This window comes from Micropterus salmoides, unplaced genomic scaffold (assembly GCF_014851395.1).
Source record: "Micropterus salmoides isolate LMB-PRFRI ecotype aquatic unplaced genomic scaffold, ASM1485139v1 Ms_hic_scaffold_7, whole genome shotgun sequence".
In the NCBI taxonomy this organism is placed as follows: domain Eukaryota; kingdom Metazoa; phylum Chordata; class Actinopteri; order Centrarchiformes; family Centrarchidae; genus Micropterus; species Micropterus salmoides.
In genome coordinates this window covers 17089135-17116012 of record NW_024044459.1, presented here as the reverse complement: position 1 = coordinate 17116012, position 26878 = coordinate 17089135, and the positions used below count along the sequence as shown (strand labels likewise).

Sequence of the window (26878 nt, the reverse complement as noted above, 5' to 3'; positions counted from 1 at the left end):
GCAGTGAGCCAGACCGGATCCTTCATGAGGGAAGAGGCCAGGGACAGCCAGCCAACCCCGGCTTCTCTTCTCTTCACTGATATTATTCTGTATTGTGAGCCAGAGAGCCCGAGCAGGGGGCTGCGTTAGTGTTCATAGGATGTCCCGTCATGAAGGTAAGAATATAACGTTACTTCCACTCTGAGGTGTGAACACGCAGGGGTTTGTGGTGGAAAACGTTGACAGAGCACCGCTAGCTCACGTTAGCTAGCCGAGAATTTCATGTTTTGCAGCCCATCCTAGCTAACGCTGGCTAGCGTTAGCTAGGATGGTTGCGGTGTAATTTCGTGGGGACGCATTATGGCGGCCACAAAATGTGCATCTAATCAAACGGACCATGCTCTTGACGTGTATGTTACGGACAATGTTACAACAGTCAGCGTTAGTTGACCAAAACAGTGCTGACATACAAGCGGAAGGAGCTAACTAGTTAACGTTAGCTATTTGCGCTAGCTCGCCTGCGAGCTAACTGGTGATAGGTTATTTAGGTTAGCGTTAACGAGCTGGGGAGCAAGGGGGAGTGCCGAGAATCGGAAAGACTCAGAGCAGCGAAACACCAGAAAGAGTTGCGGTTAGTCTCGTTAATGTGTTGGTTAGTTTTAGCTTCCTTCCGGGTGTAAGTTGGCCTTCAGATTTCAGTTTCACAAGCTAACATATAACGTTAGCAAACCAACATTCACCTCGTCCTTGCGGCCAACCTTGTTGAGCTTGAAGTTCGTTGTTAGTGTCAGTAGTCTACTTCACACTTGAGTTAACATTGTCCGAAATGTTAGATGTTTCAGCTCACCAACCGTGAAAAAGTTCGAACTCACAGCTGTCTAGGTTTCCAGCTAATAGTTAAGCTAAAGGTAGCTGGTTTATTTGTTAAATTGTTTGCCAGCATCGAAGGTTAGTCAGGCCTGAACGGCCTTTATACTCTATGCCTGTGTTGGTGTTTTTGTTGTTGTGAACTTTGTTGTCGGTAGTCATAAAGTCTTTTAAGACTGAGACATCGTTGTTACTGTCATTAACCTTTCTGCAACAGCTAGTCGTCAGGCGATGCACAGCAGGATCAGATTGGGAAGCTAACTAGCTATGAATGGATATATGAGGGAGTTTAGACACTCTGCTGTCATGCAATACACCAGAGCTGCACGACTGTCTTAGTCAATCAACAAGAGGTTCCCCTATAGCCCATGTGACGCATAAGGACCATTTTATATGTGTTGTTGGTATGAATATAGTGATGAGGGTGGCTTTATGAATGAACTTGGTGTCGTGAGTGTAGCTTTATTAAAAGGTGAATGGGGAAGGCACTAGTCTGTAAGTCTGTTGGGCACTCCTGAGTAAGAGGATTGCTACAGGGGGTGGACACAGTAACATGCCACTAAATTGATTGATGATTGTTGAATGCATTATTGCATCATTGCCTTCAAGTTGTTACAATCAAACAACACTGACATCCTCCAATCCACCCCTCACCCATTTGCCTTCAACACAATGACACAAGCAACTATGGTGTTGGATCGCCTTTCCTTGTGCAGATGTATTTTGTCCACTACGTGCATAAAACCTCTTGAGGAAATTTCATCCTGTAGTGATCTGGGATGTTCCAGCACAAAAATGTGGCGCAACCAGCTCAAGACCAGAAAATAACTTGTTGACCCTTCAGCAGAATGTCCAACAAGACTCCATTTTCTTCCACCACCAAATTATCTCTTTAGTATTTTATTATGTTATTTATTTTGCACTGTTACTTATCACATTTTCTCTTTCTTCCCTCAGGCGTGAGCTGTGATGCATGTTTAAAAGGCAACTTCAGAGGTCGACGATACAAATGTTTAATTTGCTACGACTACGATCTGTGTGCATCGTGCTATGAGAGCGGTGCAACCACAACCAGACACACCACAGAGCATCCCATGCAGTGTATATTAACCCGAGTCGACTTTGGTAAGTAGACTTGATATTCACGTCAGGCTAATTATGTGCAGAGTGTTTATCCAGGTTGTGCGAATATGGAAAGTGTGAATTTCAGCTATATGATCTGTCCGTCATTCATTCTGAGTACAAATTTTGATAGTTATGCATTTCTTGGCATAAACCTCTAATACTGGGTGGTGATGGCGCAATGGATAAGACACAGACATGGCTTTGGTGTGAGAGACCTGGGTTCAATTCCCCACTATGACCCATCTACCAATGTGTCCCTGAGCAAGATACTTAACCCCTAGTTGCTCCAGAGGCTTGTGACCTCTGACATGTATAGCAATTGTAAGTCGCTTTGGATAAAAGCATCAGCTAAATGAATAAATATAATGTACTGGTGTCGTGGAAATTGTATATTGCTGGTGAGGGATTAAGCAAATAATTGAATTACAACAAACTGTTGTCTTTGAAGAATTTATTAATAAAAGAGAAACAGAGAAGTACTAAAACACACATACAGCTGGTCCAGAGACCTGCTGCCTAGGGCAGCTTTGGGCATCTGGCCCAGAGCAAAGGGATGCACAATCATTTACACAGGTTTCTATGTTTTGGGGAATAGAGATCCTCTCCCGGCCTTGAATGAACATTGAAGGAGAGGGGAGGAACAACACGAGGAGGAAAACACTAAACAATGGTAGTCTTTGGAAACCTGCCTTCAGAGGCTGTAATAAACCTGCACAAATAAAACTGTGTATGTTATCTTTAGCTGACACTAAATTTTTTTGTTCTCAGATGGGAAGGCTGCTCCCAAATGGCTTAGCAGTGACTGATTTGACCCAGACAGCCTGAGGAGTTTTTGAGAGGGTTTTATTGGGCTACTGGGTTTGATTTATCCTCCACAAAAAAAGCATGTTGTCGTGGCAGCAATGGGAATAGAGATCGTCCAGTCCTAACTAGACCATACTGTGAATACAGTTGCAATTAATTATTGGTAAAATTGGCATTGCAGTAAATGTGGTGTCACCTCAAATAGTAGCTGTATGGTTTTGATTCAATTGGGAGACTGCTTCTACTAGTATTTCATGTATTGGTGCTGTGAAATATGTTGGTATTCAGCCTTTCACACATTGGTAATGCTGTTTTACAATCTGTTAAAGGAAAAAAGATCAACTGTTGCTGAAAACACAGCAGAAGGTGCAAGCTCACAGAGAAGTCCTCATTTTTGTGGTTGTGGTTTTTAGTGTCTGTTGGTTCTTCACCAACTGAACAAACTGTTTTATTGTGGATCTAAAACGCGCACACTCCCCTCAGTTTAATGGTAGAATTAGAAAAATTCATATTTTTTTTTAACTGGATTGTTGTAATATTGGCTACAGGTAAACTCTTGCTGTAGTTTGGCTTCTTGATTTTATATGCAGTAGGCTAGAAAAAGTGCATTACAAACTGCTTTCTGTAAAGCTGCACTAATCAATGTTTTCATATTAACAGTAACAGCGATGTGTAATGTCAGAGGGCTTGCTTGTATTGACAAAACCACAGATATTCCAGATTCTGCACATCCGCTCAGCTGGATAGAGCGCTTTTGCATCTTTGATCCCACTGTTTCAGTTTCACGGCCTACAATCGTTACAGTTTTGGTCTAAACACTCATCAGCTTCGGAAATAAACCCACAGTAACATATCTGTCCGACACCAAATATCAGCCAGACAAAGGCTGAGCATGGTGGAGCATTTATCAACCAAAGATCCAGGTATTTCCCTCAGTAGTTGATGGAGACTCAAAACAGAGGTTGTGGGAAAGTGAGACGTGGACTTGAATTCATCAGGTGGACACAAACATGACTCCAAATGAATGTTAACTGTGCTCTGTGTCTGCTGGATGGCTAACATCTTCACCATAACAACTTTATAAGGTGAATGGCCAGTTTTGTGTTAATAGCTTATTTCAACTGTGGAAAGGTCACAACAGCCAAATGCTACACTGTCGTTAAAGGGACTGTTGTAAAGGAAACCACAGGTTAGCCTTGGCTGTAGAGTACCTACAGGGGGAAATGGGCTGGGAAATGTTTTATTAACAAGCTTTTCCTGTAATGTGGGAAGGCTAGACATTGCTGTGGTTAACTAGGAGGTGTCGCTAATCAACTTTATGAATTGAACACATTTATTAGTTAACGCTGTACAAATGGGGTTTAACTTCACCAGTATCCACTGCTCTTAAGTTTTGACATTTTATACAGGTTTTGTTTTTTAATCATGTATGATTCTGTGGCAGCTGTGATAAAACTTAAGCTCCGTGTGGGAGAAACACTGCAGTCCTAGCACCTGAAATGGACTTGCAGTTAAAACGTGCCAGAACGTTGACACTGAATGCCGTGTCCATCTTGATTCCTTTCCAGACTTGTACTACGGTGGAGAAGCATTCTCAGTGGAGCAGCCCCAGGCCTTCACTTGTCCTTACTGTGGCAGGATGGGTTACACAGAGGTCTCCCTGCAGGAGCACGTGGCTGCAGAGCACACAGAGACCTCCACAGAAGTGGTAAGTTGGTGCTGAAGCTTCACACACAGATCTTAACACCTGGAAACATTTACACTTGTGTTGGTGTAAATTTAATCGGTGTCAGAGAATGTCCCTCAATGTCACTGTCAAAACCTAGTTCTGATGTCAGCTTCTGACTCTGCAAGAAAAACTGAACTGCAAGTGATGGCAGGTAGACTGTGCAGCTCTATTTATAGAGCTCACTGCTTTTCTTCTGACAGCAAGACAACACGGGTTTGAACTGCTGAGAAAAACTGAAAAGAGCTTTAGCTCATGTACTCTACTCTACTCTACACTTCTGCTGCTGCTGACCTTTTTGACAGCCGTCCAAAGCATTACAATGAAGGGACTAGCTCATTTAAATGCTGTTACTCAGATTGGAGAAATAATGTACCTACCCTGGAATTAGTGTTAACTTTGAAATTGTTTTTGGTTAGTCAAGGTATATTAATTACCATAGTCATGGTGTGGCTAAAGAACAGTTTATATTTCTGCATTACGCATAGCTGCGTACCCTACGCCGCAGCCTGATGCGCACCTCCCCTAAAATGTAACTCCCAGTCACTGCGACGCAGACTGCAAGAAGTGCAATTTGTTGGCTCGGTAGCATCGCATTTCATCCTATACATTTCTGCCGTGACGTTCTTCAACCTCAACAGGTTCATACCATTCATTCAACTGCTGTTCAACATCAGTCAGATCCGGAATTCCAACATGATATGCTCAGTCTCATTTGCTATTGTTTGTAGCAGCCTACACCCATGAAGAAGAAGAAACTCAACACAGTGGAACATAGAAACTCTATCACCAACTAGCATTATGTTTGTAACTGCACCAACGCACAAGTCTGTGCTCACTACAGCAGGTAGCCAGCGTCATCAGCTACAGCGTAGACTCGACGCAGAGGTATAAATTGGCCTTAATGGTTCTTTTAAGACTTCAGGTTACTATGAAAATTAAGACCATGTCTCAGGTACTCACTCGTGTACGTCAACACACTTTTTGCTGAAATGTTGTATGTTCTCAAAAGTCATTGCCAGTCATAACTCACAATAGCTAAATGCAGCTATACAGGAAAGTTGTTGTTAGTGAGTGACTATTCATGAGTAAATGACAGGGTAGCCAATTAATGTCCAAGGGTGAATAACTTGGTTAGCGACTTGTCTCCCACTGCAGCAGGTGGGCAGCAAGCAAAAATCAAATTGCAGTTCATGATGATGAATATTGTTTTGGTTCATCACATTATGCTAGCCTTAAGGGAATGACAGTAAGTCAGGACCCCTTTGAATGAAAACGGGGATGTTGGGCAAATACCTACCTGTTTTAATTCAACACTGGAAGTTAGCTCGGCTGATTTAGATGTTCAGCCTTTTTTAAATACAAGAACCCAACAAAATCACATGATGCTCTTCAGTGTCCATGGTGCAACCGTACAGCTCATACAATGCTTACGGTAAAGTTCAGAACTTTTTAATTCACTGTTTGTCATCAGTCTACACACACCACTCCAAAGAAGAAACAAAAACAGGGTTTGTTTTGTTAATTTACTAAAACTATTCAGATCCTTCACTTAGTACTTGGTTAAAGCACCTTTTGTCAGCCTCAAGTCGTCTTGGAAACAATCCTACAAGCTTGGCATGGCTTTCTTTTGGAAGTTTCTTGGCAGAATCCCTCCAGCTTAACCAGGTTGGATGGGGAGCATCAGAGCACGGCCATTTTCTAATCTATCCAGAGATGCTCTTTTAGGTTCAGCTCCAGATTTTTGCTCACTCAGGATTGCTCTTTTTCTGCATCCATCTTTCCCTTTATCCTGACTAGTCCCTGTTGAAGGAAAAACATCCCCACAGGATGATGCTGCCACCACCACCACCATGTTTGAGGGATGGTATTAATGAAGTGATGCCCATTGCCTGGTTTCCTCCACATGTCCCGTAAGGAATTGTGGGCAAAAAGTTTAGTATCTTAGTGTCATCCGAGTGTTTTGCTTCTTGCAGTCTGACAGCCATGCAGGTGCCTTTTCTCATGTGCCTTTCAGTGGCCACTACCATAAAGCCCTGATTGGTGGAGTGTTGCACTGATGGATGTTCTTCTTTACGATTCACCCATCTCCATAAATGGGCTCTGGATCTCAGGCTGCAGAAAAGTGTTGTATCCTTCCCCAGTTCTGAGCCTTGACACAAACCTGTCTCGCAGGTCTACAGACAGTTCTCTCAACCTCATGGCTTGGTTTTCACTGTGACATACACAGTCAACTCCAAAAGAAATTATGTCCAATCAATGTAATTGGGCACAAGTGGACTCTATTCAGAAGCATCTCACAGACCATAGATAATAGGATGCACCAGAACTCAATTGCGAGTGTCCTAGCAAAGAGTCTGAATCCTTAAGGCCAATTTATACTTCTGTGTCGAATCTGTGCCATAGGTATGCCTTGGCCTAGGTTTAGTATTTTTTACTAAACTCCTATTCAGCATCTCCAACATCCCACTCAGTTTCAGTCACCATTGTTTGTAGAAGCCTACATCAACAAGAAGAAACAACTCAACACAGCGGAACATAGAAACCCCACCACTGACTAGTGTTTTGGTGCTGTAATTGCTGTGACCTCGACGCAGATGTATAAATTGGCCTTTATTATGTAAAATGTATTATGTGTAGAGTGATGAGAAAAAAAATTAATTGAATCTACTTTAAGTCTGAAACAAAACCAAACTGTCAAACATTTAAAATCAATCCGTGCCTTCAGATCTGTTGGCGTGTTGACACACTTGGCACAGAGCTAGAGCTTTCCTGAGATCACATCTCTCCATGTTTAAATACGGTATTTGTACAGTAGATATTTACCGATCTCAGTGTTTGTTCAAGAGGACCCAGCACCAACTGGTGAATGTTGAATGTACAGGGTGTGTGTGATAGTGTGATGATATTGACGTGTCCACTCTCTTTCTCTCTCTCTCTGCCCTCTAGATCTGCCCCATATGTGCGGCACTACCAGGTGGCGACCCGAACCATGTGACAGATGACTTTGCTGCTCATCTCACACTTGAACACAGAGCACCCAGAGACTTGATATCCTTTTCAAGTAGTACCCCCCCACACACACACACCTCCACAGACAGGACCATAACCTGCCTGCAAAATTCTCTGTAACAACAAGTTGCATTTGGGTTTCAGTCAGTGAAGTTTGTATGAAGAGAAGCAGATAAGTTTCTGTGCTGAAACTATTGAGATATTTATGCGTTTGCTACGTGAACGAAGTGATGCTGTTTGTGTAATCCAGACTGCTTTGTGATTTTTAAAGATTAGTGCGCCAGAGAGGCATCTGTTCACAGAAACTGACTTTTGTTGACATTTCGCTAATAACATTAAAGCCTCCTGTGGTAGTTTTCCAAATCACCATGGTGGGTGAATATACATGAGGTAAGAATATGTGCAGTAATGATTTTATGGCTGTTGTGCTGTTTTAAACCTAATTATGTGTCTCATGTCAGATTGATCAGTTGGTTGCCACTGTTTTGGTGAAGAGCTTGAGATTTTCTCTCAAAACAGAAAGCTGTGAGGGGTAGTGGTAAATCAACAGCATTAATAAATGTATTAAGAGTGTTGCTAAACAGCACTTTCATGTTTTTGTTTTGGGGCTGTTCTCAGGGTAGAAAAAAACTTAAAATACTCTGATTGCAGCTTCTTAAATGTGATTATTTTCTGGTTTCTTTACTCCTCTATGACAGTAAACTGAATATTTTTGGGTTGTGGACAAAACAAGGCATTTGAGTATGTCATCTTGAGCTTTAGGAAACACTGACTCATTTCGCATTGTTTTTATCACCTATTGTAGTGGCGTGATGCTCATTTCTGCAAACAGCAAAAGGCGGGAACAGTTGGGCACAAAAAATGCATAAACAATGCAGGCAAAAACAAACAGTTGGATTATTTTATTAGAGAGAAACACATTTACACATGATTTTAATTTTGAATCAAATCAGTTGAGATGGCAACTCAAGCTGAGAACAAATTGAGGATTGGTCTTGTCTTCTCTGTTACTTGCTCTTACTATGGAACTTCAGGCTCTGCTGAAGTGTATTAGTCAACTAATATTCTGAGTATTTATAAAAAAATATTCCAGGAAAGCACGCTCATATTAACCTACATGTGTGATTGTACTTGTCCATGAGAGCCACAGAAAGAAGCGTTTGCAAAGGCAGTGAGCATTGCATTTTAATTATTTATCAAATTGTGTGAAGGGTTGAAATGACAACATCTGCTTTTGCCTGTCAGGAACCAGCTGAAATACTTTGTGCGAGTTGTACTCAGGGATAGAGATGCAGAGGACTGACGACAGCAGCCTGGCTATCTATTTACAGACTACTTTGAATAAGTGGAGAAAACAAAAGATGCAAAAATGTAGTCAAATGAGACTCCGACAGAACAAGTGCATCTGAAGATCCACCAAAGGAGGCCACAGCCTTTGTTTGTGGGTGCACCCAGTGTGCGGTGTCTTGCGCGTGGGTTCACGGTGATGTCAGGCAAATATGTTGCAGCTGGTTCAGAAGGCCTGGGTGTAGTGAGCATTTAGAGGAGTGACAGTTTCTGTGCTGAAACTACAAGTTTAACACATTTGTGCATCAAAAGAGAATTCATCGTTGTTTGATCGCTTAATCATTTTAGTAATTTTGCAAGAAAAAACTCCAAATATTTGCTTGTTCCAGTTGTCAAATGTGACAATTAAAAAAAGCTAATTAAAGATGATCAGCTTGGTCTCTGGGAGAAAATGGTGAGGCGTCTTTTCACAACTCTTTGACATGTTGTAGATTGAAAGTGTTGTAAAAATAAAACTACGAGTTGTTGTACCGTTACGCTCTTGATGTGTTCCTTAACAGCAAGCTTTTACGATGAGTCCAGCGGGGTGCGGCATGTGAGGAGGATGTTTCACCCTGGGCGTGGGCTGGGGGGTCCACGAGCCCGCAGGTCTAACATGCACTTCACCAGCAGCACCACAGGGGGGCTCTCCACCAGTCAGAGCTCCTCACAGAGCTCCAACTACAGCAGAGAGGCCATGGACCCCATAGCAGGTCAGTCACACAGCACACACACCTAGAGGTCATGGGTACATGGTAAACCCATGCTGACATGTTTGATACAGACCGTACAGGTGTCCTGTGAGCCACATGGGTCCAGAAGAAGAGACTGTGGAGCCTGATGTAGGTCACACAACAATAATCAATATTCTTATTTGTACTGTCAGGCAGAAAACAATTATTTTCTTATTGATTTGTAATTCAGTATCACGCAGCTGCAGGAGGTCTGACACACACAACACCGGTGCTCAGTACTAAATCATTTCTGTAAATACACACATTGAATAACCTGTCTTAAGGTACATTCTTTGTAACACACACGGATAAATTGCCTGCAGTAGAATAAATATTATACACGCCTCATCAGTAATGTGTGGGCAGAGTTGTTGCTGTGGCAATTCCTCATTTATGCTGTTATGCTGCTGCAGTTTTTGATCTGGTTCAGTGCTTGGCATTCGCCATGTCAGCGCCAGCTGTGCCATAATGAGGGTCCCTGTTTGGTCAGCTTCACAAACAGGGCACCAGCCTCCTCTCTAATGACACGCTGTACCTGCTGGGCCATTGACTGGTTGACTTTTAGCCTAAAAACCTCACTGCTGAGGGTCTTATCATACTGTGCATGTGTGTCTTATAGTTGTAGTGCTGTACTTTTGATTGTGGATCAGAGGCTGCGCTCATAAATGCTAGTTTTTTGTGACATTTCACTCATGTAAAATTTTTAAAAAGGTTGTTGTATTATTAACTATGATCAGTTTGCATTATCGGCTACTTAAAGATCTTGGTACGGTCTTGTAAACTGGTGTACCGGCCTTCTGATAGAACTATCTCATATGAACCAGTGTTAATGGTTGAAGTGGAGGAGGGTGGTGCAGTTTAGTAGCACAGGACGGCATTAACTCTTTCCTCATTGTCGCTGACATTAAGGCTTTGTCTTCTCCATCCTGTTCCTCCAGAGCTTCTGTCCCAGTTGTCAGGAGTGCGGCGTTCTGCGGGCGGCCAGCTCAGCTCAGGCCCCTCGGCCTCCCAGCTCCAACAGCTTCAGATGCAACTCCAGTTGGAGCGCCAGCAGGCCCAGGCGGCGCGTCAGCAGTTGGAGACGGCCCGAAACGCCACCCGGGGCAGCGGCAGAGCCAATGCAATCCTCAATACCAATTCAGCCACAGCAAACCCCAACCTCAGCGCCAACCACAATACCAACTCCAGTCCCAACCCGGGTCCACCTGAGTCCAACACACAGCATTCTGCACATAGCTCCCAGTTTCTACTCAGCAGGTGGGGTTGTAGATCTAATTTTTTTTGCATCTACTTACAATGTCTGTACTTTTAAAGGCTACCTTCACTCAAAAATGCTTTTTGCTTATTGTTATCTAACTTCACTGTGCAGAATTATGTACGCGCAGAGTTTGAACACTAGAAAGCTGTTTTCAGATTTATCTTTAAAGGGGGACACTTTCTCTGTGCTCAACTTTAATATTGCCTTTGGAGTTCTCTGTAAACTAAGTTTCTGTTTACATTCAGTGTTTATCACAAACACATGTCCAATGTGCTTTCATCCTTGTAATTGTGAAGCTGTTTAATATTTTGAAAGCTGCATTCTTTACATCCATATTTACTTATGATTTTATTTTCTGCATGTGTTGGTGCATTTCTGCCACCTGTCATTCAGTGGAATAAAGTGAAACTGAGACAAATAAAATGCAGATCGGTAAAAAAAACCTCCAGTGTATCATTTCTTTATTTATAGAATCTCACGTTAAGGTGTGTATCTACCAGCAGGATTTTGTGACATCACAAATTTCGTTGTCTTATCAACTGTTACATGCTCCCCTCACCACTTTTCAATCTCTCTTCCGCAGGCTGAGCGAACCGCGGCTGTCCGAGGCGGAGCGGCAGGCGTGCGAGGCCCAGTGGGCCGACAGGAGCCTGTTTGTGACTGAGCTGCTTCTATCCACGCTGCTGCCCGACGACGACGCCTCGGCTTCCTCCTCCGAGGACGAGGACGACTGTCATGGCTCATTGCGGAATTTCGCTGACTTCGAGGCCATGGGCTGTGTTGAGGTCATGACCTTGGACGTGGCACTGGAGAACCTCAACCTCAAGGAGATGACCCCGGCTCCCAAGACGACAAAAACGACGACTAAACCGGCACCAACGAAGAAAGAGCCTCCCGCGCCGCCCCTTTGATGACATGGCCACTCCCTCCCCTCGAACCACCATTGTAACTGGCTGACGACGGGGTCAGTCCAACTGCCAATGGATGACAAAAAAGACTGCAGTTCTTTTTGGCTTTGTTTTATTTTTATTTTTTTTTCTCAGTGATTGTCATTTCAGCTCTGTCGCTCCCCACTCAACCCCCATGTTTATTACTTTGTGTACATTGAATAAAAGTAGTGAGACGAGAGAATGTGAAAGCAAGCAAGTGTGGTGGGTGCGTGAAAGAAAGAGAAAAATAACTATATAAATATATTATAGAAAAATATATGAAAGTTGATAATCAATTCCACATAACCCGTGTTTCCTCTAGCAGATGAGCAAAGCGTAGTTAGCCGTTTAAGAGACAAACACGTCACACACTCACCCAGGGAGAGGAGGCAGACGGAAACCTCTCGGATAAAAACGCTGCTGTGTATTTATAGTTATTAATTAAAGAAGTGCTTGGATGGTTTACCACAACTTAAGCATGAGCTTAAATCACCATGTGCCCATTTTTAACTGCACAGTCACTATATGGGGAGGTGTTTCTCTGAGTAACTGTAAATTAAGGGTGCTGAGTGCCACATCTCTGGCATCTTCTGCACCACACACACTCACACACACACAGACACACACTCACACACACACACAGACAGATATGGCCGCATTTGGTTACGTTCATGTCCAGTCTCAACCCCTCCCCCTTATGTGACATCACCTGTTTTGGGTCATGTGACCTTGCTTTATATCGACTGTGGGCACTTTGGTTTTAAATTGCATATCCAGTGTCCATTTGTGTACACTACAGATGCTCTACATAAAAGGCGTTACACAACCCGGAGGCAGACAGAGATGAAACAGTCTCTTCAGCGTGACCATTTTCAGGCCTTTTCTAATATGGAAGAAACACATACGGTTGTTTGTCTGTTTTTTTTCCCTCTCTCTCTATTTTACAGAAGACCAGAAGCTACTTTCTCAAGTTTCCCGTGATCTAAAATTAATCTTCTCTCCATTACTCATGAATGCAAAGATTACTTATCATGTGACTTGAAGGAGAGAATCCTGTATCGCTCTTTCAATTACTTTCTCTCAGTCAAAAAAAGATCTTTGTATGCCTCCACTGCTACCTGAAGAAATGCAATGTATGTTTTTGGCTCAGCGAACAAGCCAAATCACAGGGTAAACCTTTCAGTTTGGAGGACAATAAAAATGTTTTGGATGGAAACAAACTAACCCAATCCTGCTCTCTGGTTTGTGTTTTTACTCCTGGGAAAAAAAAATACTACCTCTGCATGTTTTTCAGGTTTAAACACATTTAATAATTTTTTTGGTTACAATTAATATTATGCTAAAAAGACAGTACAATTGAACATCGGGGCTCTTTGCAGTAAAGATACAGCAGAGGTTTACATATCTGTTTCTTGTTATTATACAGTAGCCACTTTCATCATAAGTTTACAGAGGTGTTTGTTATTCAGCCTACCCTCATTGATAATTGGGTGGACAAACGACAAACGACAAACACCCGAGGCAAGTTCAGCGGCGACTAAACGTAGCAAAATGTTTTTTTTAATCAACAGAAACGGTGGTGCCTTGAACACCCTGTTGTGTTCGCAAGCGCACTGCATTTTCCTGCACCGTTGTGTTTACATACTTGTCGCAGCTGATTGGGTAACACCTGTGACACGCCCACCAAACGGGACAAAACACACCTCGAAGCATGGTTGCAGAACGTTGCGAGGAAACGTCGTTCAATCCGAAAACGTTGCAAACCAGTGAAAAACGTTTTGACACTGAACTCGCCGCCCATGTATGTATAAACCATGATGATGACCTTTGACCTTCGAGGGTGCTGGTAGCCGATGTGTTGACCGCTGCTTGAACTGAAATATCGACAGCACTACTCTGTAATCTGCTTGTGTTGTTGAATTTACAGAACTGTACAATAACAGACATATATATATATATATATATATATATATTTCACATATATATATTCGGCCAGCTAACAGGTTTGTTTTCAAACACAGTCTCTGCGAAGCGTATGAGCGACGTCCTGCTAACCACCATCGCAACATTAGCGTCGAAGCTAAAGCGGCGCTATGTAGTGACTGTGCAGCGCCACCTGGAGCCCCGGAGTGGTAAACGCCGGGGAACACGCAGCTCAAGAAGACCCTTACTGTCGTCCAAACAGTGAGTCGTCCATTTTTATGTAGTTGTTTAATTTAAAACAGGCCATGTAGGGCCTACGAATCTCTAACATCAAAGGACAACATCCATAATATGCCTGGAATTACAAAACTTATGTTGGTTTTAGAGCAAGTCCAGGGTTCAAGGTAGCTTACTTTATTCTATAACACAAAGTTGCACAATGAAATTAAAGTTTCAAATTAAACATGGGGGTTATTGATGACTTTTTGGAACACGTTTTGGTGATCCTGCCAGGGCTTGAGTAGTGTCTTTAAGAAGCGTTAAGTCCAAATATAAAAACAGTAATCCCATAAATCAGGGGGAGAGTGTCAAGACATATTTGTTGGAGGATAATGAAAAGCATAACGAGACTAATTGTTGTTAAATTGACTTAAAAGAACAGGCCATGGTCAAAATACTCAGCACTGACTTAAAAAGATATTAAAAAGATATTCCATACTTAATAAAGGTGAAACTATTTGATTGGCTGGATCCCAAACACTACTTCCATGTAGTAATAATAATAACTAATGGCAGTCCAAATAAATGCAAAGAGGGGGTGCAACCATGAAACTACAAAACATAAAATTTCTTCTTGCTATTGTTTTTCTCAAAGGAGAGGACAGAGTCTGATTTACACAGCAGATGTGTATACTCTGCAGCAGAAAAAAAAAGTTGCAATTTAATTGCAGCTGGTCTTTTAAAACGTGCCGAAATCTCACAGATTTGATTTTCAGTCTTTACAGAGTATGCCAAAAAAGACATCCGACATCTGGATGGATAGCTTTTAACTCAAGAACCCGCTGCCAGCAACACACAGGCTTGCTAAAGGAAGTGGTTCAGATAAAAATCTGATTTAAGTGGTTGTGAATGTCACTCAAAAAGACAAGGGATATAATTACATTTGCAACACACTACAATTTACACCAAATGTTTAAAATAAAACTATTCAATTCATTACTTGGATTGACAATATAAGTTTTTTTCCTGTTTAAAATATTCATTAATTTAAGTGAGGCTGAGTCACTATACCATGAACAAATGTCCCTGTTCTCCGAGTCACTGCAAACCCCCCTGACTGCAGGGAGTTTATCGGTTCCATCGGTTGATTACTGATTTAACCAACATGAAATGGAAACCATTATCCCATTTAAATGGTGTCACTTGCTGTGTGCCAGCCTCAAACCAGCATTTTTCAGCATTACTGTAGAGATGTCTTAAATTAAGCCTAGCACAGACGGCCAAAGTGCTGGGAACTTAAAAGTGCAATAAGTGCCAAGTCACTGAATTATTATCGGAGCTCGAAACCTTGAATAACAGCAGCCTGAAAAGACATGGCAGATTAATTCAGTCTTTAAAGAGGCCGGTTGCTCTAGGAAACCAAATGCATGCAAAGTGGGGGGGAAATGAGCAGAGACACAACCACAACATTAAATGTTTTAGGGGGCAACCATATAGTGTAGATATACAGTTACAAAACAAACAACAAAGTTACTAATAATCATGTTGATGAAAACGCTCTAACAAAGTCCAGTTTTTGTATTAAACTTCAACTATTACTAACCAATGTCATTAAATTTAAATTTCAGTTGTCATGAATTTTTAATGTTATAGAGAAATACTTGTGATATGAAAAGTTTTCAGGGACTCCAACATCTAAATAGCTTCACTGCCTTAACATTTGCCTTGTAGCCTGTAAAATATGGGAATGATCCCCAAGAAGTTCGAAAAGCCCGTCTTACGTGTAAAACAATAAAAAAGTAGTAGTTTTTGTCAAATTGTACAGCATACACATAAATTAACTTCATCCCATATATCTGAAATGGGTACATACAATATATATCGTATGAGTCAAAAGCCTAAACTTTATCACCTTGCTGCACCTGTACAGTGTAAATGTTTAAGGATGTAATAATAAAGAATTTCCCCCCCACTAAAGTCAGTAAGAATCATGCCTTCAACACACACACACACACACAACTTTCCAAAAATAAGGCACACAACTCTGTGGAAGTTAGGTATTCTTTGTAATTTTTATTCCCACAATTTAGTTTAAATGCAGACATTTTTTCACTAAAATCTTAAAACATTACAGTACAATATATGCAAATCAGAAGAGCTTTAAGATTTTGTAGAAGCAGGCTACAGTTTCTTTGATTTTTTTATTCGTTACTTTATTATTATTTTTTTGAAACTCTTGAAGGACCGGACAGTTAAATAGCAGTTAACAGTAAAAAGACAACACAGAGCTGTAAAGCCTGCAGGCCAGCCAAGGAGCACATTCTATTACAAAACAGACCAGAAAACTAGAGACAGCACGCCACATCCAGATGAAGGTCTGAACTGATGCCCCCTCCACCTCTATGAGGCAATGCTAGTTCCGTACAAACAGGAGAGGGCGCTATTACACCAGGGCAGATGGAGCTACACGACCACACAGTGACAGTAATGTAGTTGCACCCTCACAAGAAACCGTTTATATTGCACATTCAGGGAGAGAGAAATGGCACATCGTTCCTCTAGATTTTCTCGACCAAAAAAAAAAGGTTACAGAACATTTATAATGCAATAGAAGCACAGTGACTCCCTCAATGGCAATTACACCATTTATTGATTTATACCAATCAGTTGAAATGGACCGGTCTAAAATGCTGTTCCTCTCTACGGGGGAGGGAAAGTGTCAAGACTTCATCTAGTGGCTTAGCTAGTCCCACCTAACCGATGAGTTTAAAAGATTGTCACAAATTTTACAGACAATCATTGGCTCTCAGGATACAATCTGAACTAAAAATGTATCTAAAAAGTTTAGCTGATAATTGATAATGTAATTAAACTCAATGTCTGACTCTTGACAATCAGCTCCTTACTGTAAATGATTGTGTCCTTAAACACAATTCTTCTGCCAAAGTTAGTTTTGCGCCCCCCCCCCCCATGAGATATTTCTGTAATATTCATCATGTAGCATTAGTTGTTGAGTTGAGCTATCGTGCACCAGAGCATGATTTTCACTTCCCCTCCCTATCTTGAGCAGTGCATCTCTTTTGGCCTATCAGAGCTGAGAATGAATGGAACAAAACAAAAAAAGTGACCTCGTGCGTTACAAAGGAAGGCCTTGCAGAGCATGGTGCTACAGCACAAACCAGATCTCTGAAGTGTGCTGGCTGACCTCAGACCATTTACAAATAAACCTCATAATCTAATGTTAGGGAAGTGGATTCAGTTCAATTTCATTGTTTACTAATTGCACACAAGAGCAACAAATGTCCATCAGCTGCGGCCAGACAATAGTCTTTCATCAGTCCTCTAAAAACTTAAATAATATGGGTTACTATTGAGTTCTAGACAGTAATATATGAATACATTTTATTATTTAAAATATGAATATATAAATATTTTGTTGGCATTTAACAGCAGCCAAGACTCATGGTAGCACTAGTTGCTACATGCTAACAAAATAATTGTTTTATCTTGGATAAATGACAAGGTGCTCAAATGGTAGTGTCTTCCTAATCCTACCCAATTTATTTTAGAATGTGAACAAAATAGATATAAGCTTTTTTGAAGAATGAAAATCCCTCTATGGCACAATACATTGAGAACTGAAGGCTAGTGGAAAAGAAGCTAACCTGGAAGTTCAGTTAGCTTGTTGCTCTATACAATATGACAAAATGTGCATCTTTGTGTGTCTGCTACTGTAAATTGAGTGTTGATGTTTGAGTGACGCTTTCCATCTAGTTAGTATGAGACTCTGCACCCTTTTAAGTTTAGTGATTTCTGTTCGAGAGGCGTGGACTGGGTTTACCTTCAAGCAATGAAAAGTCACCCATTAAAGCAAGACTATGTAACCTCTGAAAGTAACAAAGTATTTTCCAAAGGAAAAGCTGAGTTCATAAGCAATAAAACAAACGCTTGCTCAGTTCAGAACACTTTTTTTTTGAACATATACTGTCAGAACTCTTGTGCCTCATGAGATTTCAGTTTAAAAATGTACTTCCTCCTGGCACCTGTACTGCACAAGAGTACAAACAGAATTTCAACACACCAGCTCTGTGCAGCCCCCCCTTGAGTAACACACAGTCTGTGGAAGAGTAAAAAAGGTATGAGCTTCAAGAGTGGTTACCTGCCAAAACAAGGAAACAAATGTCCTCACAGTCCAGTTATCAGACACCAAGTTTAAGATTTAAGTTTCTCAACTAGAGATTTTGCTTCTAGATTTCGCCTTTAGTAAGCGGTCGTCCTGGTTTTAGCAAGATGCTGTCCTGCTCTCACAGCTCATGATCAAAGCAGTAGGGAAACAAAATTACAAAGCGTTTTCATCTAAAATTCAAAAATAAAAATGGTAAATTTCAAAATCTGATCTATTGGCAACCCGACACATCAGTCTACATGTTACAAGAACACACTGGGCTTAGAGGAAGGGTGGCGCATGGCACCAGCGAAGTGAGAAACCCTGCGATAAGACCATATCTCAGTGTCACTGATCTTATAACAACTAGTCCCTGTTTTCCATATTCCCATCAGTGTGTCCTCCAAAGTGTCTGGAAGCTTGCCCAGGTTATAACTCAGATATGGTAGAAAAATATATAGTCTTGATGAAATTTCTCTAGTCATTCTCTTCATTACTGAATTGCACCCATACATGTACTGTTAACTCATTGTAGTAGCAGTGTAAAGTGACAGGGACATGATTAGCACTACCCCTATTACTACACCAAAAACAAACAAAACAAAACAAATGAGTCATTGCGCACGCTGGCTCTCGCTCTCTTTCTCTAGACACTTCTGGTTATTATTTTTTTTACTTGCACTTAAAAAATCTTGGTTAATAGTGTCTTTCATTGGCATCATTAGGCAACAGTTTTTTTTCTTCAGATATTCTACGATATGGTTACAATGTAAACACCACAGTACTTAATAATTTTACTGTATCTTCACAAAAGTAAAACACAATGTTACAAGGCAAGTGGCTACTTAAGCATAGATTTGTTCATGAGAAATAAAAATGAAATAAGGAAACACCACAAGAACGAAAAGAACTTGCAACACCTGGCTTCGAGTTTGTTCAAAAAACAAAAAAAAAAAGCTTTAGACTTTGTTCATCTACAAGTCAGGTGACCCTGTTAAAAAGCTGGTGATGATCAGTACTACCCCCCCCCCTCCACCATCTCATTCAAACATAACGATCCTAAGACAAAAGTCTTGATATTTTCATGAGATGAGTGGCCTCAAAACCCCCGCTGGGCTTCGATTCAGCCCTAAACTTGACCCTGCGATATCTACCTAACCTTTAGCACTTCGATTGAAACACAGGTGATCAATAGACTAAATACTTCTACACTTCAAACACCACCAGGCTTGAGGAGCTACACGTGTGGCTCGGGGTTGAATCCCCCTTCTTTCCACTTCTGCATAACTGACTGAGATATAATACAAGAGTTAGTGTTTGACATGACATAGAATTTGATGTGACAAGGCTTTTAATGTTTAGAGGCATCTTGAGAGCCATACCTCAGATTTGTCACATGAGTGATATGAGACAGGAGGGAGATCTGAAATGACCCATGGACAGTGTAGAGGTCAATCATTGGCAGGGAGCCTTCAATATGAGGAAATGACTCCAGTAACTGAGCTTTGTGTATGAAAACAAGAAGGCATACGGATGAAGATTATGTGAACATTTTATGGAACTGTAGTGTGGTTTTGTCTGTGTTCAGTTTCAGTGTTTTGGCTTCTGCTGCACCCAAACCTCATTCTACTAGAAATGCTCTCCCTCGAATATCACCATCTGAAACTCACCTAAGTATTTTCTCAAGGAGGAGACCTTGACCTTTCTACCAATACTGTATACTGATAAGATAAAACCAGAAGGAATTGAATATCTCCAGTTTTCTCTGTTGTGAACAGGTTAATTAATTTAAATTAATATACTGTTTTCCAATTATTATACTCCTACCAACCTCTGAAAAACAGCAGCTTTCATGTGTGTTCATTAAGTGTGTTTGCACTCCACTATAAGCCTCTGGGATGAAACATACTCTATAATATGACATCATGAGGAGGTGAAGAGCCCACCTCTCCCCACTTATGGCATTAAAAACAAGTCGTGAATCCCTTTCCCGCCCTCCCAAACTCTTTCAGGACAGTATTTACAGTACAAATTACAGTATAATACATCATTAAAAAATATGAGATCCATCTCTATAAACATACAGGAGCTCTGGACAAAAATCAACTCTTTAGCAAATCAGGTTTCTATGGTATCATGTGGAAAATAAAAAAGCAGAGCGACAGTCCCACTACCCCTCTCTAAGCCGTCCTTTCCATTTGGCCCTAGTTGTACATGTAGCATGTTAAGGGGGGGAGGGGGTGGGGGGTGATGGATGGGTTGGCTTTCATCTTTAAAAAAAACAAAACAAAAAAAAAAAACTTTAAAGCAAGCCGCAATACAACAAGTCACACTCAATCCAATATAACAATATGTACATTTTTTTTCTGGCATTTTAGAACAATAATAATAAGCACTTGACCGACTACACTACCTGGGATAGCAGGCAGAATGATATAGTTTTACTACAGGCCTGTTTGTCAATTTATGCCTGCAGAATTAATCATTTGATTACTTTAAGTCATGGGCAGTCTTTTTTTTTTATTCTTTTTTTTTAAAATGAAATGACTGCTGCCGTTTCTCCAACAATCATAATTCATGTTAAAAATTACTGGAAAACTCCAGATTATTGTCATATGTACAGTAGATTGAATGGTACGGTGGACATGTTTGTTACACACTTTCTTTTGCACCCAAAATGAGAATAAATAAAAAAAAAACTTAAATTCAGAAACTTAAATGAGTCAAAAAGATCTGGACCAGGCAGCATATGAACCAACCCTCCTCACATCCACAGTACAACCAAGTCCATCTGTAAAACTCTGCCTCTTCCTCCCTCTCTTCCCCGTCACCCTTGCCCTTTGCTTCTCTTCAATTCCTCCTCCTTTATCTGCAACACCGACACTATGATTTTTACCCAAGTTTCCCTCTCTCTCTCTCTCTCGTCCTCCCCTGTTCTCCCTCCATGCCGAGCGCCCTCAGACGAAGGGCAGGATGCCGTAGACGAACAGGGCCATGATGGCGGCGCTGAACAGGCCAGCCACGGGCACTGTGACAAACCACGCCAGGAAGATGTTCCTGAAGAGGCGCCAGTCCACTGCTTTCTGGGAGCGGATCCAACCCACGGCCACGACTGAGCCCACCTGGAGGCCGCAGCCAGGAGGGAAGAAAGACCGCAATCAGCAGCAGCACAGAAATGAAATGTTACAAAGTTAAAAACGCTGTGAAAAGCTGCAGGTTGTTCAGGCTTTCATATATATATATATAAAAAATGATAAAAGATAAAAGCAGTGGAGCAAAATGTATATTTCCCTCTAAAATGGAGTATAAATCTTTAAGGAGCAGAAACAGGGATGTTCAAAATTCTATTCAAGTAAAGTAAATGTAATTACAGTCCACCACTGAAAGCAGTTGAGAGTGGACAAAACATTAGCCTGTAAACAGCCTTCAGCTCTTCAATACCAGCTCAGTCCAAAAATGTCTGTTAGTTAGAGCAAGCCCATTGTAAAAGTTACTAATACCAAAATTACATTTTGGGGGGTGGAAGTCTGAAATCAGCAGTTAAAAAAAAATCAATTAAATAAAAAATAAAATTATATATATATATATATATATATATATATATATATATATATATATATATATATATATATATATATATATATATATATATAAAAAGAAGCAAATTTTAAAAGCGTAGTTTTTTTTCCTTAGCTAATGAAATTATTTCTGCCAAATTCAGACGTCCACCGGTGAACTTTTCTCTCGTCTTTAATAAAGTAATCACATCGGAACAGCACTGAATAGGAATTCATTTTGGAGAAGACACAAACACATTTCAGACACCTAAGTGTGTTGGAGTGGCATGTGCAGTGACTGGTTTGTGATGCTGCAGGTGGGCCTTGCTTATTTACAGCCAGAGAAACCACGAGACCCGTTCTGTCACACTCAACGACTAAATGTGGAAAGTCAGGTCAACAGAGACCAATCTTGTTTGTGCTAGATTGGCCTGTCTTACCCTAAATTACACTAGTGCTAGACTACGTAAAAATCAAAAATCAACATAGTCTTCTCCGAAATTTACTTAGATTCTTTTTCATTCAGATAATTAGCATTATATTTAAAGCAGTCTTTCAAAAGCCTGTGTGTGGAACTATATCTACCTATAGCCTTGTGGTCAAGATGTCCATTTACAGCTGATGTGAGTATTTCAGGCACACAGCAGCAAAGCCTGAACTCAAGTTTGCCTCCAGTGTTTGTGTTGCTGACTGCCTTCCGAGCTTTTGAAACGAGTCATTGTACATAATCACACCACAGCACTTCACACACACCAGGACTGGGCATCATTCAGTTTTATCTGCACATGAGTTAAGAAGCCAAACACACAAAGAAAATCAGACAGACTAGAGTCAGATCAAAACCAGTGGATGCCCATCACTGTTCACACATTCTGTGTCACAGCCATCTCGGGGATGTTCAGATGTTGTTGGCCATTTATTCTGAAACCTTAAGTGTGACTTTTAACAATCCTTAAATTGAGGGAAAAATGCCTTATAGTGAAAAACTATTACTAGTTCATAAATATCTTTAAAACACCGATTTCCTGCAACAATATCTGTGGATCCCCGGACACAATCAATACATTCACCACCACAATTATTTACCTCTAACCATCAGTAGATTTAGCATTTTGGCATAGCAGTTGATTAGCTGAGGTTTTATGGGAAGAGACGGGGGTATTCGGAGGTGAGAAATGAAAATGGATGTAGATGCTGATGTTTAGACAAATTGATCACCAGAAATTAAAATACCAGTTTTGAGTCCTGCGCAGTTTCCCTTCAGCAGACAGACCCTTCAGAAGTATTTATCTAAATCTTTAATGTTTTCATAGATGCAGTTCTTATACAGTACAGTATCTTATCGTAATCTATAAGTAATCTTATTGCTCGTTATAATTATTGACGACATGCTCAATAAGATGCATGTGTTACACTTTATCAATACAGGCTACCTATTTAAACTAAAGACATTTCCCCATTTTCAGTGTTTGTGCTAAGCTACGCTAACCGGCTCCTGGCTGACTGACATCAGAGTGGTATCAATCTTTTCATCTAACACTCCGCCAGGAAGCTTATTTCCCAAAATCTCACAACTATTCCTTCAAATATCTTTCCTCACGTTACAGGAACGCAAACACAAGTTTGACCTTTCTATAATCTAAATGCCAGTCCATCAAAAAAATGAATACGACTATACAAAAATGTGATGCTTCCAATCCAATTAATAAAAGACAATGTGAGGAAGTAGATCAAAAGCATAAGTAAAATAACTGAAACCATCAGATAAAACATTGGATCACGTTAGTCTCTAAATTGCATCGAATTTCATCACATTTTTCATACACCTCTTAAAAAGACAAACGTGGAGGGTTTTGTGCCGGAAGAAAACTGCAGCAGAGGTCAAAACAGCAACTTTCAGGAGTTGTGATTGATTTTGGCGATTGACAGCTACTGGTGAAGCAACGAAGTGGAGCACTGAGAGGGCTCTCTATTCACAGCTTCACTACCAAATGACTCCAATACCTTGCAGTGGGTGGAGCTTATTGGGATGCCCACATTTGATGCAACAAGCACTGTTAGCGCACTCATTACTTCAATGCAAAATCCGCTGTGAAGACAGATGAGTGGAGAGAGACAGAGAAAGATGGAGAGGGAAAACAAGTGTGACAAGTGGGCTCGGGAAGAGGCTGGTGGTGGGGGGTCTGCTTGCAGCCAAGCACGGGAGGGTGAAGGACCCTATACGTCAAACCATGCCAGTGCTTAACGGGCAAAATGGAAGAGTTGGTGGAAATGGAACAGAGGATGAGACAACACGTTGACAGGGAGGGAGCAGGACAGTGTTGGGGCTGGAGTGGTCCGCTACGTCTTCCAGCCTGGGTCCGATGTTCCTGAAAAAAGACAGGGGAGAGGGGCTGCACACTGCTGCCTGGGGCTATCAGCAGCGGGCTGGACACAGCTTAGATCATTTGATTGCCTTTTAATGGAGAGAAAAGGATTATGACAATTTGGGTCTTATTGTCATAGTTTTGGCAACCGTTCCTGATTGTGATGCTATTGTACTCACCAAGTCAATCGCTAATAATCTGGAAAAACAGACATTGCACAATGAAGTCCAATACATTTCTTTATCAATATGAATGCATCAACCCTACTTAAAATCATGCTCAGTTTCCTTCATAGAGACCAGATACATAATGATGCATAATGTCTGTGATACTCCATTGTAGCATGTTTTAGGATAACCTAATAATCATATAACTATAATGAAAAGCATATATTAAATTATTTTTTATTTGAAAATAAGCACAAGAGGTACTTTTTTTTCCCAGCCCTGAGTTGTGCCTGCAGATTTTCCTTACAGGCATATCCAACCTCTAGTAGTAAGGCAGGACAAGTTGTGTGTTGCCTGGGAGGCAAAAACAAACCCAAATCAACCGCCGCTGGTCGTAAAGCCCACTGCTGTGAGCGCTCAGTAAAAATGAAGGGCAGCTCGGATTAGTGTGTGAACATTTTTAACCAGCACCTTGCTTGCTCTGTAGTTTGGCAGCTGGACAGTCAAAGGACACGGTTCAGAGAGATTATAGTGAGGAAATTGTAAAAGTAGGGGACAAAAATAGTATTTTAAAAAGTAAGGGAGACATGCTCCTCCCATCCCCAGTGGAAATTCCTCCCTTGCTTGTTTAACAACCTGCCTGATCACAAGACTGCTGTTTCTTGCCAAGTTTGGCTTTGTTTACAACTTTGTTTGTAGCAATGTCATGCAATGTTCCCAGATCTCAGCAGTTACTTTAGCTTGTACAATGTTATCATAACCGATACAAACGATGGCCAAAACTAATAAATAAGACCCAAGTTGTAATAAACTTGAATGCTTTGTCGTCTCTGAAGCAATACATTTTATCAGGGCATCCTAGTAAACACAACCAAGAGACGGACAGACTGCTTGGCAAAAATATGGTCAGAAAAACAAAGGAAATTTGGACTAAAGGGGTGTGTGTTGGTGTGTGTATTTCCAGCCCGGTGCCCTGGGAAGCAGTGTGAGTGTCCTATCCCCTGGAAATGCCTGGAGGTGATTTCAGAGGCCAGCCAGAGGGCCGCTCAGTCATACCTTGCAGTGTGTGGTACTGACAGGGATTCCGATATTGGAAGCCAACACGACTGTGAGTGCAGAAGCCAGTTCAATAGTGAATCCACTGTGGAGGAGGGAGGGGAGAGGAGGGGGGAAGCAAAGAGACATCCTTCATTGTAACGTCTTGGACCTGCTGCTGATGGCATGCTCTGACCATATTCCAGCATCCACATTAACAACAGAACGTTCAACAGCTCTTTGAAGAGTGCTCAACACACACAAAAGGGGAAAAATAGGGTAATCACACACACACACACACTAAAGACAGCATTTGGACTGAGTGTTCTTGTATTGCCTTGCGCTGACTAGGATACACTTCGTCTGACGCCATGTCCTGTATCCAGAACATCATTCACATTTGGACACTGGAAGAGAGAATCTTTTCCTTTTTAAAAAAAAAAAAAAATAAAAAAAATCTACTGCTCCCCAACTACAGAGGCAACTGGCAAACTTAGGAATGGAAATAAGTTATAAAAACAGAGCAAGAGACGAAAAGAAAAAGAAGATGAGTGAGAAAGCATCTTGAAGTTACGTCCTAGAAAAACAAATAGCAGCCAATAAAACTCAGCAACACTGAGGTAAGGCTCTGGGGACAGACTGTTGACATTTAATTTGTCAAAGTGAAACAGCACTTTCACTCCAGTGGCTGTTGTGGCATTCACAAACAGCAAGGGTCAATCTCTTTCACAGCAGCGTTCTAATGATTTGACTTGGGCCAATCTTGAACACAACTTGATCCCATCTGTAAATGGGAACTTGCTCCAACTGTGTGTGTAGAAATATTTAAGCCTGCGTAGGTGTGGGATGTGCTGGTGGCTTAGGGGTTTAACATGCTGACCATGCCATTGCAAGATCAAGTCCGGGACCTTTGTTGCATGTCATTTCATAGAGCTGCGATACCTGCTCTGTTTTCAGTATAGCTCTTGATTTTCCAACATTTTCACAGCTGACATTTTGACTTGTCATTGTAGGAAAAGCACAGGTTACTAATAACATTAATGACAGCTCTGATCTATTCAGGTGTAAGCTGTGAACCGTGAGCCAGCATGCACAATACCAGGAAACCTGAAACTGAAGCAGATTAATTGAATTCAGCCATCATTAATTTTGGTTTTGACAAAATTAATAAATTTTATCATTCACACCTGTGCTTCCCCTACTGTGACATGTCCAAAATGTCTTGAACCCTGCAGGGGTTCAACAGCAGAGCCGGTCAGAATGAGGAAAATCACATTTTTACTTCTGTGTTCACTGCACTGTTCACTGTGCCTACTTAACTATATGCCCCCCCCCCACACACACACACCTCTGTCCCTGCCCCAAACAAACTTCTTTGTCAGATTGATGTATGGACACTGGAGGGAAGAGAGCCATTAGAACAGTGCACCGGAGCAAATTTGTCTTTGAGCCCTGGCAACAAACTAAGCTAGTGATGGGGTGGGGGGGTGGGGGAGAGACTAAAAAAAGAGGAAGAAGAAAGATGGGATAATAATTACATGGAGTGAGCTAGACTTAAGGAAGAGAGAAAGCTTTAGAGATGAGAAGCCAATAACAAAAACAAGTCAAAAAGATGCAGTGAGGAGACGAAGATGGAAAGGAACAAAGAAGGATATAGTGAGGACAAAAAGAAGAGGAGGATTAACC

At 41.2% G+C, this 26878-nt stretch overlaps 2 protein-coding genes and 1 long non-coding RNA gene across 11 annotated transcripts in view; 2 read left to right on the top strand and 1 right to left on the bottom strand.

The window, feature by feature from the left end:
- LOC119891961 (E3 ubiquitin-protein ligase KCMF1-like) lies at positions 1-12989 on the top strand. The gene is made up of 7 exons (XM_038703980.1): positions 1-155; positions 1804-1971; positions 4344-4483; positions 7451-7552; positions 9372-9552; positions 10512-10830; positions 11415-12989. The coding sequence occupies exons 1-7, from the start codon at positions 140-142 to the stop codon at positions 11740-11742; spliced, it is 1254 nt and encodes a 417-aa protein (XP_038559908.1). The 5' UTR covers positions 1-139; the 3' UTR covers positions 11743-12989.
- A 427-nt stretch (positions 12990-13416) lies between these two features.
- LOC119891990 lies at positions 13417-21664 on the top strand. 2 transcript variants are annotated; one of them, XR_005442498.1, is made up of 3 exons: positions 13417-13561; positions 13782-13944; positions 21029-21664. It is a non-coding gene; the product is annotated as an uncharacterized LOC119891990 (long non-coding RNA). The 2 variants fall into 2 exon arrangements; XR_005442499.1 differs by having other exon boundaries at positions 13518-13658.
- Positions 15956-26878, bottom strand: part of slc20a2 (solute carrier family 20 member 2) — a 50503-nt gene continuing 39580 nt past the window's right edge. For 3 of the 8 annotated variants that reach the window (XM_038704026.1, XM_038704028.1, XM_038704027.1), the window contains exon 10: positions 15956-21189. In XM_038704026.1, the coding sequence (XP_038559954.1) occupies positions 20895-21189 (295 nt within the window). In that variant the 3' untranslated portion in view covers positions 15956-20894. Of the gene's footprint in view, positions 21190-23628; positions 23714-25213; positions 25299-26878 lie in introns of all 8 variants that reach the window. The other 5 variants (XM_038704030.1, XM_038704032.1, XM_038704029.1 and 2 more) reach the window with 3 other exon arrangements.

Excerpts from the sequence above, each read along its gene's own strand:
- LOC119891961 (XM_038703980.1), top strand. Across the intron at positions 1,972-4,343 it reads ATTAACCCGAGTCGACTTTG|ACTTGTACTACGGTGGAGAA; the intron begins GTAAGTAGACTT and ends ATTCCTTTCCAG. Across the intron at positions 4,484-7,450 it reads CAGAGACCTCCACAGAAGTG|ATCTGCCCCATATGTGCGGC; the intron begins GTAAGTTGGTGC and ends TCTGCCCTCTAG.